The sequence below is a fragment of the Canis lupus genome, chromosome 11, assembly GCF_011100685.1.
Source record: "Canis lupus familiaris isolate Mischka breed German Shepherd chromosome 11, alternate assembly UU_Cfam_GSD_1.0, whole genome shotgun sequence".
Lineage (NCBI taxonomy): Eukaryota > Metazoa > Chordata > Mammalia > Carnivora > Canidae > Canis > Canis lupus.
In genome coordinates, this window is record NC_049232.1 from 21,108,377 (window position 1) to 21,122,832 (window position 14,456).

A 14,456-nucleotide genomic window follows, 5' to 3' on the forward strand; every position below is an offset into this window, starting at 1 on the left:
CGGGGATGCGGGCGGAATCAGCAGGCGGGGGCACCTGTGGCTTTGAGGAGGTGGAGGCAGAAACCCCAACAGAGACCCATGAAACCCTCTTTTCCACCCTCGGAGACTAAGTAAGGCTCTTTTTGATACTGATACTCCAGATCAACGCCCCCGGCTTCCCTCCTCCCCCACTTCGCATTAACCAACAACTTTCCAGCGAAGGCCTGGTGGCAAAGGAAGGCAAGCCAGCCTCGCCGTGGCTGGCTGGACGGAATTTGTTTCCAACAGAAGCAAAAAGGCTCACATCGAGTCTTCAGGCCTAACTAGCACTGCTCTGCACGGAAGGCAAAGCCCCTGGGGTTAGCCCAGAGGGCCTACTGGGCTGGGGAGGAGGCCACGGTGAAGCGTAGGAGCCTTCATCACAAGGAGAACAGTGCCCTCTGCTGGCAGCGTCCTGGAGGGTGGAATTCACCGGGCTTCTGGCACCTGCCCACACAGCACCACCAAGTCTGAGTCTGGAGCCGCCTGGGTGGTTCAGTGGGTTAAGGTCGCCTTCAGGTCAGGTCATGATCTCAGGGTCCTGAAATAGAGCCCCTTACGGGGCTACCCGCTCAGTGGGGAGTCTGCTTCTCCCTCTTCCTCTGCCCCTTCCCATGCGCTCTCTGTGCTCTAATAATCTTTAAAAAAAAAAAAAAATCTTAGTCTATGGCATCAATACTGAACACCTGTGGTGCTCATTCTTGCACTCTGATGTTATAATGGTGTGGAAAGGACATTAAATGGGGCAGGAAGAACACAGAGGCACGATGAAAGGGGGGGTGCAGGAGGTGTGGCCCTACTCTCCCCATCTGATAAGGACAAGCACAGGAACCTCATAATTCCCCCATGGAAAAACCCAGCACAGAACCAAAGTGCAGTTTAACAGGACCACAGCAGACAGTGCTCCTCAAGCCCATCCAAGGCTGGAAGTGCTTTGTCTGAACAGCACACAATTTCTATTGGCCTAACTGATGACTGTTGTTTTTCCAAGAATATCACACTGGGAGAATGAGTGTGGCGGGGGAGGCTGTACAGGGCAAAAGGCAGAAATAAGTTTATTCCATCCGGACTATCTCAGAGAGCTGCCCTGCTAGGCTGAGGACTGTGGAGTGGAGGCCCCGCCCACAGCATTCAAAGGAGAAAGGCAAAAGCATAATGTTAGAACCCGCAACTGCCTCAGCAGGAGTCCCATATGTTTTTTATAAAAAGGCACAATGTTAGCATTGTTCTGTGCTCAATAGTTCGACTGTTGGAACTAATGCTTTTGGTATGAATACAACCATTTAAAATTCCCAACCAGTTGCACTTAGTGACAATACGCATCAGAAAACAAGCCCAGAAGCAGAGATTTCTCACTTTGGGGTCAGTTGGCTTTAAATACACATACACATGCCTTTTAATGTGCCCAACTTCCAAAAATACACTGAACATTTGCATGAACAATGTTCTTGGCCCTGGCCTTTGCAGCTGCAAATACTAAAGCACATTTTCCCATGTATATTTGAGAACTTCACATTGACTCTATGTACACAGGCCTGATGCACAAACAGAAGGGAGTGTGTGGCCTCTGTTTCATTCCACACCAGCACCTAACTCTCCTCTCCCAACCCCAGCTCACTCCCAGCTTAGCCTGTTTGGCCCACAAACAGAGCGGTCTCTCCACACCTCAGCCCCCACATTCTAGATCTCCATGTCTCTCACGGCTCACCTTCAGCTCCCATGCCCAACAGCCCTCCTCAAGCCTGGTGGATCCAGTGGGGTTTCCAAAGAGAGCTGGATAAACTCACTTTTGATAAGATAATTGGAAGACAAAGTTCCTTCTGAGTCTTGGAATAAATGTCCCTGAATTCGTCAAGGTTTTTAGGCAGTGAAGCTACTGAATCTATTTTGTGTATAGGGATATTCCCTATCCCTTAAGTCTTGAAGGAAAGCAGTTACCCTCACTTCTGCTATTGAGCTTGGAGGCTTGGGTAAAAACCAGCAAAGGAGAAGGAGTCGGCCAATCAGGCCTAGGCTTTTGTGGTAGTGATGTGATCACCAGAAGTGCTAGGGATTCCTGGTGGCAGTGGAGCTGGAAGGCCTGGCCTCCTCTTGGTCCCTCCTGGTTTCAAGCCTGTATCCCAGTCTTCCTAAGGATTCTCAGACCTGACTGATGTCCTCCAGCAAATCCCTCTTCTGCTCTAGTCAGGCAAGGTTGGTGTCCATTGTCTGTAAACAAGATTCCTTCCCCAAGCTAGGCTCCAGGTGACACACATACTTCCCACATCTATTATTAGTAAGATAGAAAAGAAAAAACTGTTTTGCATAGTAAGTTCAGATGCTCCTCTAATTTGTCTCCTCCTCCCTCCGATCAACCCAGACAGAGCCTCTCTCCTCACAAAAAGGGGGAATACTGTAGTTTTAAAATTCATAAATTAATCACCAAATAATCCACAAGAAATGGGTAAAACCACATGAAAACACTTAGACGTGTCCTAGGAAGCCCTGGCCTGGGTCTTCCACACTGGCCCTGCCCCATCCCCATTCCTCCGCCCCGCAAAGGGAAAGCACCAGAGTCACCCCCAGTTAGGTGGGTGAGGGGCAGGGGCACTGCTCCCCACTCCCACTGCCTGTCATTAGATGAGGGGTGGCAGGAAGGGCGGTTTATCAGGAAGACAGGCCTCTGGGAGCCAGGCCAGCCTGGGAGGCAGGGGATGAGGGCCAAGGTCGCTCCTGACTGCGTCGAGCTGGTCCTGAAGGAGCCGGACACGCTCATCCAGGCTGCGCTGCTGGGCCAGGACGGCCGCCTTGCCGACCAGCAGGGAGTGATAGGCGCTCAGCTCCTCGGGGGGCAAGGCCTGCACCAGCACTTCGCGCAGGGCCCGTTCGCGCCGCGCCACGTGCTCCTTCAGCTCCTTGGCATCTTCCTGCTGCCGCTGCAGGAGCCCCAGACGCTGCAGCAGAGAGGCCTGCAGCCGAAGGGACAGCGTGCGGTGAGCAGGGCGGTGAGCCGCCGTTCCAGGGATGGTCCCAGACAGAATAGGCCCCTCACCGCCCCACTCCAGCCCCTGTCACCTGCTCATCTGGGTCGCTGTCCGCACCTGCCCGGGCCAGGGCGCGCCGCACGCGGCCCAGGCGACTGCCCAGCAGCAGCAGCAGGCCAAGCACACGCTCTATGTCGGCCATGAACCTGCTGAACCGCTCTAGGTCACGGGGAGCGCAGGCCTGCCCCACCGCGGCCTCCAGAGCAGCCCCGCGCCTGGCCCAAGCCTGGGCCGCCTGGTGCAGCTGCTCCTGCTCGGCCTGAAGGTTCCGCAGCATCGTTTGGAGGAGGTCGGCTAGCTCCATCTGCAGGGGAGGCGTGGGTACTTAAGGGTGAGGCCAGACCACCCTTCTCAGCCCCTACTCTTGCCCACCCCATCTCCACTAGTCCCTCCACACTCACCTTCTTGGCTTGGATGCTGCTATTTGGATCAGGGAGATGCTCGCCACAGGCCTGGTCAGGCACAGAGCGGGTGGTCTGGTTTTCAAACCTTGTCTCCTCCTGAGAAGTTGGCAGGAGCTGGCTGGAGCTAAAGAGACAGAACTTGAGGACAAAGCCACAGCTTCCTGGGCTGTCTTGCCCCAAATTGCAGGGACTTCAAATCCCCTGAGTCCCTGGTGCCCCCAACTCACCCTGGCTCAGGACTACCAGCAGCCTCTTTCCCAGCCTCCTTACAGGCTGGCCTCATTGCAGCCCAGACCTCGGCTAAAGGAATCAGCCCATCTAGAAGGTCCAGGGGTGGCTCTGGGCTGGGACAGGAAGTGAGAGTGTCACTCATAGAGGGATCCAGTCTGGCCAGCTCCTGAACCAGCTCCTCAAGGCGAGGACTGGGCCATGTTGGCCTAGAACCGGGCTGGCCAGCGGCCAAAGCCTCGGCAGTACAGCCAGGAGCACCTGGGGTATTGTTGCTTGGAGGTCCGAGGACATCAACTGGGAGAGGTTTGAGCGGGTCACTCTCTGTAGCTGCAAGTGAGTCAATGGTCAGCAGTCCATTGGTGTGAAAGGTTGCTATGTCACCATTTGCAGTCCCAGGGGGCCTATAGTATATGGTCCCAGAGACACCCACAGAACCATGTATCCTCTGGTGGCAGTCATCTGCCCTTGCAGTCTCTGGGTGTTCATGGAGGGGATTCTCTGGGGAGTCTGTAGCCTGGTCAGCCCTCTGGCCTGAGCCAGTTCCATACCGCTGGTCAGAGACATAGATACTGGAAGTGGAAGAGACACTGAGTCAGAAAAAGCTCTGTCCAAAACCAAGCAGTAGCCTCCAAGGGCCACCTGTCCCCATCCCTACCAGCCAGGCTCCCAGGGTCCAGCTAGGAGAGGGTTCCCTGCCCCTATAGCATTTGGCTGATATGTGTAGGGAGGAAATGTCTCACTCAGCTTGGAAGCAAGAGGCAACTCACCTGGTTGGGCTTTCTGGGCAGGTATGGGTGTCTAGAGGTGATCTCATTTTGGCCAGGGGGACTTCTTCCAGGAAAACCTCATCATCTGGAAGGGATGGGAGCCGGGTACACCCAATGCATGTCTCTGAGGCTCTCTGTTCACAGTCAGCAGGGCTACTTTGGGGATACACTGCAGAACAAACCACTGCAGCTTCCTTCTGAGTCAGGAACCTGTAGGAAGGGACACCTCAGTGACCAGGAAGGGAGCTCTTGGTGCTGCACCAGAGACACAGTGGCGTGGCACCGGGGTGGGGGTGGAGGGCAAGAGGGGATGTAGTTGGCAAAAGACAGAATTAGAAGGCTCAAACTGAGAATAGGTGAGAGGCCCTCTCTGTCTTGGGCAAGAACTATGAAAACTGCCTTTGTCGACCACTCCCTGGTGGTCCATGTCTCTCACCTGGCAAGTTGGGCCTGAAACAATGGTCTGGGGGTTTCTGCTCCTTGGGGAACAGCCTGGAAAGGCAAATCATTGCTTGAAATGTAGCTCAAGTTTTCATTCTCCCAGATGTCTCCCACCCCAAGCCCGCAGCCCCTAACTTCCACACCTGGACAATGGGCATGACCCCTCCTGGACCTCCCCAGGGAGCCAAGACTTCCCCTGACGCGCTCTGACTCTGACTCCGACCGGAGGGCCTATAGGCGTCACCAAGCTTCGCGGACCCGGATTCTGGGTCCTCTGTGCCTCGGGGCGGCGACTCAGGCAGCCGTCTGGTCTGGTGGCCTTGGAATTGCGCCAGCACCCTCCGCTCCCGGGTCCCGGGCCTGGCGATGCCAGAACTGCAGGCGGCCTCACCGGAGCGTTCCCCGGCCGCCCCACCGCCCCGCCCCACGCGATCTAGCTTCCCCGGCTCGGAGAAGCACCACTGCCGCTGCTGGGTGGCGAGGCGCCCCCGGCCCACGTCTGCCCGGGCGGCGGTGGCCCCGGGGCGCGCGGGCTCCACCTCCCCGCCCCCGCCCCCGCCCCCGCCGGCCGGGTGGCTGAGCGAGGCGGAGCGCGGGTGCGCCGCGGGGGGCCGCGCGGGGGCCGCGGGCCGCAGGCGGCCGGGCAGGCTCATGCGGAGCTCCTTGCGCTGGAAGGACGTCTCCCGGAGCACTCGCCGCTGGGCGCCCTGCAGCCGCTGGCGGTACGCGGCCCGCGAGGCCGGTGGGCTGGGCGGCTCCACGAGCCGCGCCGCCGCCTCCGCCTCGGCCTCGGCCGCCAGCGCAAAGAGCAGCGGGGTGGCCTGCCGGCTGAGCGGCCCCGGCGTGCCCTGGACCTCGGGCGGCCGCGGCCCACTGCGCGCGGCGGCCGCGGGCCGGGGCTGCGCGGAGGCGCGAAGGCTGCCGGCGGGGCCCGGGCCACCCCACACCACGCGCACGTAGTCCCAGTCTAGGTAAGGGAGGAGGTCGGTCCCGGGCGACGGCGTGCGCGGCTCCGGCTCGGGGGCCGCGGAGGCCGCGGAGAAGGAGCTGTAGGCCGAGTCGGCGCGCGCGGACAGCCGCCGCAGGTCCAGGCTGCGGGTGGACGAGGCTGGGGAGGCGCGGTCGCCCCCGGGCCCTGGGGCCTCCATGGCTGCGCAGGTGAGTGCTGAGGCCAGCTCCGTGGGGCCTGGAGGAACACAGACGGCGAGGTGAGGTGCGGGAGGAGCCCCGGGTAAGGCTGGCCCCTCCAACAGGGACAGCCAGGGGCTTACACTCCCCTCCCTGGTCACACTGGGTCAGGGACGACATAGGTAGGGCTAGCCCCTAGCCTCTGGAGTTTGAGGGTCTAAGCTATTCCCCTTTGCTTGCAGGGGAGTGGGGGGACGGGTGCGCTAGGTGGTGGCTAGCCCATTACCTCCAGAGGCTCTCCAGGAGGCCAGCCCTGGCCTCTACCCTGGCACCTCCTGGAGCGCGGAGAATGTACCCATATTCCTTCCCTCCCCAACCCAGTCCCACCCAGGCAGCTTCCTGGCAGCTTTGTTAGCTTCTCCCTGTGATCTTCCCCTAATAAACAATGGTCAAGAACGTTCTGAGATCACAGGGGAGCCAAGAAAGGAAGGAGCAAGACCCAGGTCAGGTGACAGAGGCAGCTTCGCAGCCTTCCCCGCCTCTGTGTCAGTTATGTTCCAGGTACATTATATAAATATTTATCTTGATCCTCACAACTACTATCTGCATTTTACAGATGAGGACACTGGAGTTTTAAGGGGGAAATGATTTGCCCAAGGGCACACACAGCCTGTAAGAAGCAGAACCCTATCTGGAATTTGGGCCTGCCTCCAAGCTCACTGCAGCCAGAATCAATTTCCTAGAAGCAAACACTGCTGAAAGCTAGTTTACCTCCGTCCCTCAACTGCCAGAAGCCTTCAACAAAACCTAAACTCCACTGTGGGAAATTTATCCCCACCTGCTCTCAAAATACTAGCAGATTCCAAAATAATATGGTCTCTGCTTTGCAGCCTCACACCCTGACTCTGTCCTGCTGCTCGCACTCCTCCTACTGGGCCCAGCTTAGGGGGCTCCTGACCCTTTGGGATCCCCTACAGTGTTCAGAGCTTCCCTTCCATCCCCACCCCCCAACACAGTACTCATCACCTTGGAGTGTAATTGTTGGCAGGCTTGCGATTCCCTCTTCCCATTCCCACCCCTGAACTTCCTGAGAACAGGCCCTGTACTTACTAATCTCTGTACCCTCAGTGCCTGGCACGTAGTCGATGTTACAGAAATATTTGTTGAGGGGTGCCTGGACAGCTCAGTTGGTTAAGCGGCTGCCTTCAGTTCAGGTCATGATCACAGGATCCTGGGATCCAGCACTCCGTTGGGTTCCCTGCTCAGTGAGGAGCCTGTTTCTCCCCACTTCCCCTGCTTGTGCTTTCTCTGTCAAATAAATAAATAAAATCTTAAAAAGAGAGAGAGAGAAATATTTGTTGAATAGCAAGGAAAGAAGTAAACTTGCAATGAGTGGATGAGGTGGCTTTGGTGGAGAAGGAAGAGGGCTCCTTTGCTTCCCCACTCTTCTCTCCCTATTCATCTTTTTTCTTTTTCTTTTTTTTTTTTAAGATTTTATTTATTCATGAGAGACACACACACACAGAGAAAGAGAGAGAGAGAGAGAGGCAGAGACGTAGGCAGAGAGAGAAGCAGGCTCCACGCAGGGACCCTGATGTGGGACTCAATCCTGGGACTCCAGGATCATGCCCTGGGTGGAAGGCAGGTACTCAACCGCTGAGCCACCCAGGCATCCCCCTATTCATCTTCTCTGAAGAAGACAGAATGAATGAGGCTGCTGACACTGTAGAGTATCTCATGCATTGTTACTCATGCATTGTTAGGAACCAAAAGAGCAGGCAAGCACAGGTGGAGCAGGACAGGCCAGAAATCAGTACCTCCCCAGGGCCAGGGAGGGAGCAAAGGGAGTAAGGGGAGGAGATGACCTCTAGCCTCTGGACTTCAGTGCTATGTCCATGCATATGGGTATGCATGGGTCAAGGGTGAGAGTAGCTTTTAGTCTTAGGAAGCTGGAGCTCCATATGGGCTATGGGGACTTTGGGAAGTGGGGAGGGCTCACTGTCCCTGAGCTGGCTTGCTGAGGAGTGTAGAGGAGGGCGACTGGCAGCTGGGGTGGGAAATGAAAAGCAGGCTCATTTGAGCCTCCTAAATACTATTTGGAACTCAGGGTCACCCTCTACCCCCTTCCCAAAGGCTGCAGACGCTACAGATTACAGGTCAAGGAAGGTAGGGGAGATTAGTGGTGTGAGGATATGGTGTTTCCCACAAGGGAGAGGCAGTGCCTGCAATATTCTCAAGGAGGGGCTCTCAGCTGATCGAGGACCAGAATGGTGGTGCCTACCTGGAGGTATCTTTATGCCCATCGACACCAGCCCTGCAGGTTGGTCCTCACAGTCGGGTTTGGGGACCTCTCTCCTTTAGGAAACCCACCCTAGACACCCAGGCACTAGCCCTCTCTCTTCCTAGTCTGAGCCCACCTTGGAGCATTGTTTTCCCTGTTCATGCCACCCTTGCCTGCCCATTGTTGGCTTCTTGCCTCTATAGGCACCAGTGATTGTTCACATACGAAGAAGTTTCCTCCAAAAAGGCCTGAAAATTTCTATCTTGGGGACACCTAGATGGCTCAGTGTTTGAGCCTTTGACTCAGAATGTGATTCCGGGCTCCCTGCAGGGAGCCTGCTTCTCCCTCTGCCTGTGTCTCTGCCTCTAAGTATTTACTTATTCATGAGGGACACAGAGAAAGAGAGGCAGAGACACAGGCAGAGGGAGAAGCAGGCTCCCTGCAGGGAGCCTGATGTGGGACTCGATCTTGGGACTCTGGGATCATGCCCTGAGCCAAAGCCAAAGGCTTAACCGCTGAGCCACCCAGGGTTCCAGTAAATAAAATCTTAAAAAAAAAAATTTTTTTTTAATCTTGTGAGTTACTGTGCTCACAAAGGATTGAGTTTACCAAAAGAAACAGCTTAATGGATAATAAAACTGTGTGTACATATGTTGGCTTTTTGCCCATCACTTGTCTTGAGGATACTTCTGCAGTGGTGGCCTCAGTAGGCCAGTAACCCTGCAGGATACTCACACTGTACCTTCTGCAGAACCTGTTACACTAGGAGGGTGCAACTCCGTTAATGTGTTTTGGGGCCTCAACACAAAGAGCAAGGAGTCTGCAAATGTATCTGGCTGCAGGGAGCCTCTTGCAGTCCAGCTAGCCACTGTGGCTGTGGGTGGCAACACCCCAGAACCCTAACATTAGCATCAGCTATAGGCTGGGCTGCAGAGCCAGTGCCTACAGAGCACTGAAGTCCAGAGGCTAGAGGTCAAAAAGCTCTTTAGGCCTTTGGCCAAGCCCCACCAAAGCCGGGGAAGCAGCATGGAATCCCTGCCAGAAGAGCGCCAGATTGGGATTGGGCAGTAGAGTGGTGGGGGGAGGTCACATATACTTGTCACCTGAATGAAAGAGCAAGAGAGGAAAAGGAGACAAAGATGACTTCGGTGTTCAGACTGGAGGCCTGGGAGGTAGGGATTCGGGTTCTCAGGAAGGAGGAAGCTGAGATGGGGTCTGGTCCAGGGTCCAGGGTCCAGGGCTCATTCAGTCTGGGGCCTGTAGGCTTTGCAGTGTTTGTGGCAAGTCTGGGAAGCTGGGAAGTTGCAATGTGGGTCTAGACCTCAGCAGTTTAGACTAGGCAAGCAGGCCCACTCAGGTTTTTAGTGAGAGGTTGCTGGGTTAATCGATGAGGGCAGCTTCGGGCTGGTAAAGTCACACCCATGCAACGGGGGCAGATCCAGGTAAGATTGCCAGAAAGGCAGGCAACCTCCAATGATGCGCAATGATGGGGAATGAAAGCATACCCTCTCAGAGGCCACCTCCCGTCACTCCTCTCCGTGGAGAGGTCGTCAGGCCGCCCGGCTCAGCGGTCTCCCCTGGGTGGCACGCTCTCTGGGGGGCTCTCGGGGGGGCAAGCGTCCCCGCCGGGCGGGGCTTTGGGCGGGCCGGGCCGCGTCTTGGGCGCTGGCTCCGCAGGCTGGGTCTGGCCAGGCAGGCGGCGGGGAAGCTGCGCGGCTCCCCCGGCGCCCTGCGGGCCCTTTCTCCCAGCGCGGTCCGCGGACCCGGCAGCCTGCAGCCCGCGTGGCCTCCGCTCCGCGTCGCTGTCGCCCCGAGGTGGTCCCCAGGGCCTCGAGCTCCGCGCTGCCTGCGCCCGCGCCCGCGGGCGGGAGGCGGCGGCCCCGGGCGGACTCGAGCCGAGGCGGGCGACCGCAGGGGGCGGCAGAGTCACGCGGCGCGGCGCGACGGCGGGACCCGCGGACGCCGGGGGAGCCGCTGGCCGCCGGCGGGCGCCTCGCGGGGCCCTTCCCGCCCGGGTCACGGTCGGGGAGGCCGGGACCGGACGCGGGCGGGCGCGGCGCGGACTCAGGCGCGAGGGCCCCGCCTCCGCCCGCTGCTCGGCGGAGCCCGCACTGTGCGCCGCCGCGCTCCCCCGGCAGCCCCGCCGCCCCGCCCCGCCGCCCCGCCGCCCCGCGGGGGAGCCCCGCACCCGGCCCGCGCTCGGCCCACCAGGCGCGCGGCTGCTCCGCGGCGCACCCCCCCGGGCGATCCCGCCGCCCGCCGCCCGGCCCCGCCGCGTACCTGAACTCCAGCCCGAGACGCGCTCCCGGGCGCCGGCGGCCGCGCGGTGACATCAGCGCCCGGGCCCGGGCTCCCGACCCCACCTCCGGGCTCCAGCCGCCGCGGGGGAGGTGCCACGTCCGGCCGCGGGGAGGGGAGGGGAGGGGAGGGGAGGGGGCGGGAGCGCCGAGTGGCGGCGCGGCCCCGGGATCTCCGCGCCCCACCCCCGCCCCGTGGTGGCCTCCGGGCGGCGCGGCCCCGGGCTGGGGGCGGGGTGGAGGGCGAGGGGTGGACGCTCGTGCTCCCGCCGGACAGCGGCCTCCGGCTCCGGGCGGGAGAAGCGGGAGAAGCGGGAGGAGAGGAGGATGGGAGGGGCGACCCCGGCGCTCGCCCGCCGTCCTCCGGGCCGGGCGAGCCTTCAGCTCCCGGGGTGCGCCGGCTGGGGGGCCCCGGGGGTCCCCACGGCCCCCATTCCTTTCCGGTTTGGCGAGTAAGCCTGGGGCTCGTGCCTCTGTTGCCGAGCCTCTGAGTACCGTTCAGACGCTAAGTCCCTCCTTGACCAACTCTCCCTCCAGGTCCCCCAGTGCCCACACTCTTCCAGCTCCCTGACGCCCACTGTGGACCCTTCTCTCCCATTTTGCCCCCTCGTCTCCTTTTCTGCCTTCCTCCCACTATCCCGCATCGCCGAGGCCCGCGCCCGGAACCCCAGCCCGGGTAGCTGCAGCTATGCACACCCCCTACGGCTGGGACAGCGTTCACTCCAGCCTGGAGCCTGGCTCTCAAGGTCTCTGCCTCTGGGGTTCTCCAGACCTCGGAGAATGCTCTAAAGTCATCTGCCACCGTGCTTTCCTCCCAGCCATGTCCTCAGCTTTCCCTGCCCCGACTTCCCAAACCTCTATCCTCTGAATCCTGGCTCCACCAAGAAATGCTCCATCCCTTCCAGTCCTCCAGTTCCTCTGCCCCTGGTGTGGGCACCCCTTGCTCTCCCACAGAAGCAGCCTGCATGAGGGTGGGGACTGCAGCCCCCATCCTGGCATCCTTGGATGACAATTTTTGTTGGTGGCATTAACAGGGCCCAGAACTCAGATGAGGGGTCAAAGCTGCCACTTTCTGGGCGCATGGGGAGCCTGGAGAACCCTGTCTGCTTGGGTCTTCTAGGGGTGGAGACAGACAGCAGGCACCTGAGCCTGGCTTCTGCTTGGCGCCCTCCTGTCTCTGCTTCTCCGAACACCACTCCCACTCTGGCATCAGCTTCAGCTGGAGCTGGATCCCTGGGCTCTAAGACAGTGGCTCAGAACCTCTTGGCTTTGAAGGCCCCGCTGCGTTTAAGTTCCTGATCCCCCTGGTTGGGCTCAGAGCATTATCACAATAGAGGGAACACAACCCAGCAACCAAAAGCCAATTAAAAACTGCTCACATTTTAAATGTATATTTTCAATTTTATATTGAAAAAAGTATCTTGAAAACCACAACGTGGACACCGTGATCACAGCAATTCTTATTCTCTCAACCTTCCTGCTCCCTTACTTCTCTTACACACTCTACAGAAGCTCCGCCTATCTCCCAGAAGACTGAAATCCTGTCTATCCACTTCTCTCCTGCCTGCTGTCTTCTGAAGAAAAGCAGCCCCCTGACATCTGAAAGTTGACCTGTACTAGGAGCTGAGCTGACATTCATAGTCAAGGCCTTGGTGTTCTCCTGTTGCACATAATCGATTTCATAGGACACCAACATTACATAAGGCTCCTCGGTAACCCTTTTGTAGTCACAGCGGAACACAGACAACCCATGAACCTTGTCCACATCATAAAAATGACCAAATAGCTTTCTGTCCTGGCTAATATGAGTAACTGCAGTTTCTTTACCAACTGTGGCTTTATTTTTGGTTTTAAAGATTTTATTTATTTGTTTATGGGAGACAGAGAGAGAGGCAGAGACATAGGCAGAGGGAGAAGCAGGCTCCCTGTGGGGAGCCTGATGCGGGACTCAATCCCAGGACCCTGGGATCACAACCTGAGCCAAAGGCAGCTGCTCAACCGCCGAGCCACCCAGGTGCTCCCCAACTGTGGCTTTAGCTTCATTCTCATTACTCTTCTTTCTGGATAAGACTTATTGATAAGCCCAATCATGGACTTACTCTTCCTTCCTGATGGCATCAAACACTGAGAAAGGGCTTGTCTCCAAAGGCACTACACAAGCCCAAATTCTGTAAGTCCTTTCTAATGCCCTCTTACATGCCTGAGCATTCCCCTTCACTTTGCTCAACTACAGGTGTGTTCCTGGTGGTCTTCAACTGGAGAGCATTAATTTTCCTAGTTCTTATCTAGTGGGTAGAGACCAGGGATGCTGCTAAATATCCTACAATGCACAGGACAGGTCCCCACAACATAGAATTATATAGCTCAAAATGTCAGTAGTGCTGAAGTACAGAAATGCCGATTTATACCCTTCCTTTCCCTGCCACAGGTGACAATTCAAATGTATTTGGCACGTATCGCCTTGTATTTATTTTAAGGTGTGTATTGTTGCTTTCTTGCTGTGTATGCTTAATGTAAATGACATGTTAAAATCTCCAAAAAAAAAAAAAAAACCCTACTAGACCTTTATTATAAAAGTGAAAAGAAGGGGCACCTGGGTGACTCAGTGGGTGAAGCAGACAACTCTTGTCTTCAGCTCAGGTCTTGATCTCAGGGTGGTGGGATGGAGCTCCAAGCTCCATGGGGCGTCTGCTTATCCCTCACTTTCTCCCTCTACCCCTGCTCTAGCACCTGCACATGCGCTCTCTTATAAAATATTATATGAAAATATTTTTTTAAAAAGAAGCTCAAAGAATCTTGGGATGGAGGGGAGGAGAAAAAACACTGCAAAGTTCAGTTCACCTTTAACGGTGGTGGCTAGGAAGGAGGGGCTCTGAAGAGGATGGAGACATCCACATATTTATCACATTTTTCTACAACATAAGAAAACAGATTTCTGTGTCCCTTAGTATCTCAGTATTTTCCCAGGCTGGGGAAAGGTCTTTTTTAAAGAGCCCCCTAAGGGGATCCCTGGGTGGCGCAGCAGTTTGGCGCCTGCCTTTGGCCCAGGGCGCGATCCTGGAGTCCCGGGATCGAATCCCATGTCGGGCTCCCGGTGCATCGAGCCTGCTTCTCCCTCTGCCTCTCTCTCTCTCTCTCTCTCTCTCTCTCTCTCTCTCTCTCTGTGTGTGTGTGTGTGTGTGACTATCATAAATAAATAAATAAAATATTAAAAAAAATAAAATAAAGAGCCTCCTAGGTGACAGGGCTTAGTCAGGATTGCAGTGCCAGCCAGGCCTTAGCTCAGGGAACTGATGGGTGGGGGAAGGTGATGGGCCACACTCCACATGGCTTGGCATCTGAACTGTTGAAACATACCTCAGTCACTGACCCCTCACAAGTCTCTGTGGCTGCTTGCTTTGATCCCTGCACCTCCTTAGATTTGGTGATGTGATGTGACAAGGGTATAAATACTACACACCATGTCTTTGCGGCCAGGCACTGGGCTCAATCTGTGCTACTTACCTTTTTAACCCTGTTATTCCTGAGAAGTAGGTATCATTATGCAAGTGAGGAAACTGAGGTTTGGGGAGATGAAATATCTTGTCAAGGTCAGGTAGCTCATAAAAAGTAGACGTGGGGCACCTGGGTGGCTCAATCAATTAAGCAACTGCCTTTGGCTCAGGGTCCTGGGATTGAGCCCCACGTCCAGGTCTCTGCTCAAATGGGGAGCCTGCTTCTTCCTCTCTCTGCACCTCCTCCCCACTCATATGCTGTCTCTCTCTCTCTCTCTCTCTCTCTCTCTTAAATAAATAAAATCTTGGGACACCTGGGTGGCTCAGCAGTTGAGTGCGTCTGCCTTCAGCTCAGGGTGTGATCCTGGAGTC

At 56.8% G+C, this 14,456-nt stretch overlaps 1 protein-coding gene across 1 annotated transcript; it reads right to left on the minus strand.

The window, feature by feature from the left end:
- Nucleotides 1-1,380: 1,380 nt before the first annotated feature.
- Nucleotides 1,381-7,176, minus strand: SHROOM1 (shroom family member 1). Its single transcript, XM_038552143.1, has 8 exons — nt 7,123-7,176; nt 5,028-6,070; nt 4,880-4,935; nt 4,444-4,653; nt 3,673-4,245; nt 3,443-3,569; nt 3,073-3,345; nt 1,381-2,966 (listed from the first exon to the last, which is right to left on the minus strand). The coding sequence occupies exons 2-8, from the start codon at nt 6,030-6,032 to the stop codon at nt 2,634-2,636; spliced, it is 2,577 nt and encodes an 858-aa protein (XP_038408071.1). The 5' UTR covers nt 6,033-6,070; nt 7,123-7,176; the 3' UTR covers nt 1,381-2,633.
- Between the last annotated feature and the right edge of the window lie 7,280 nt (nt 7,177-14,456).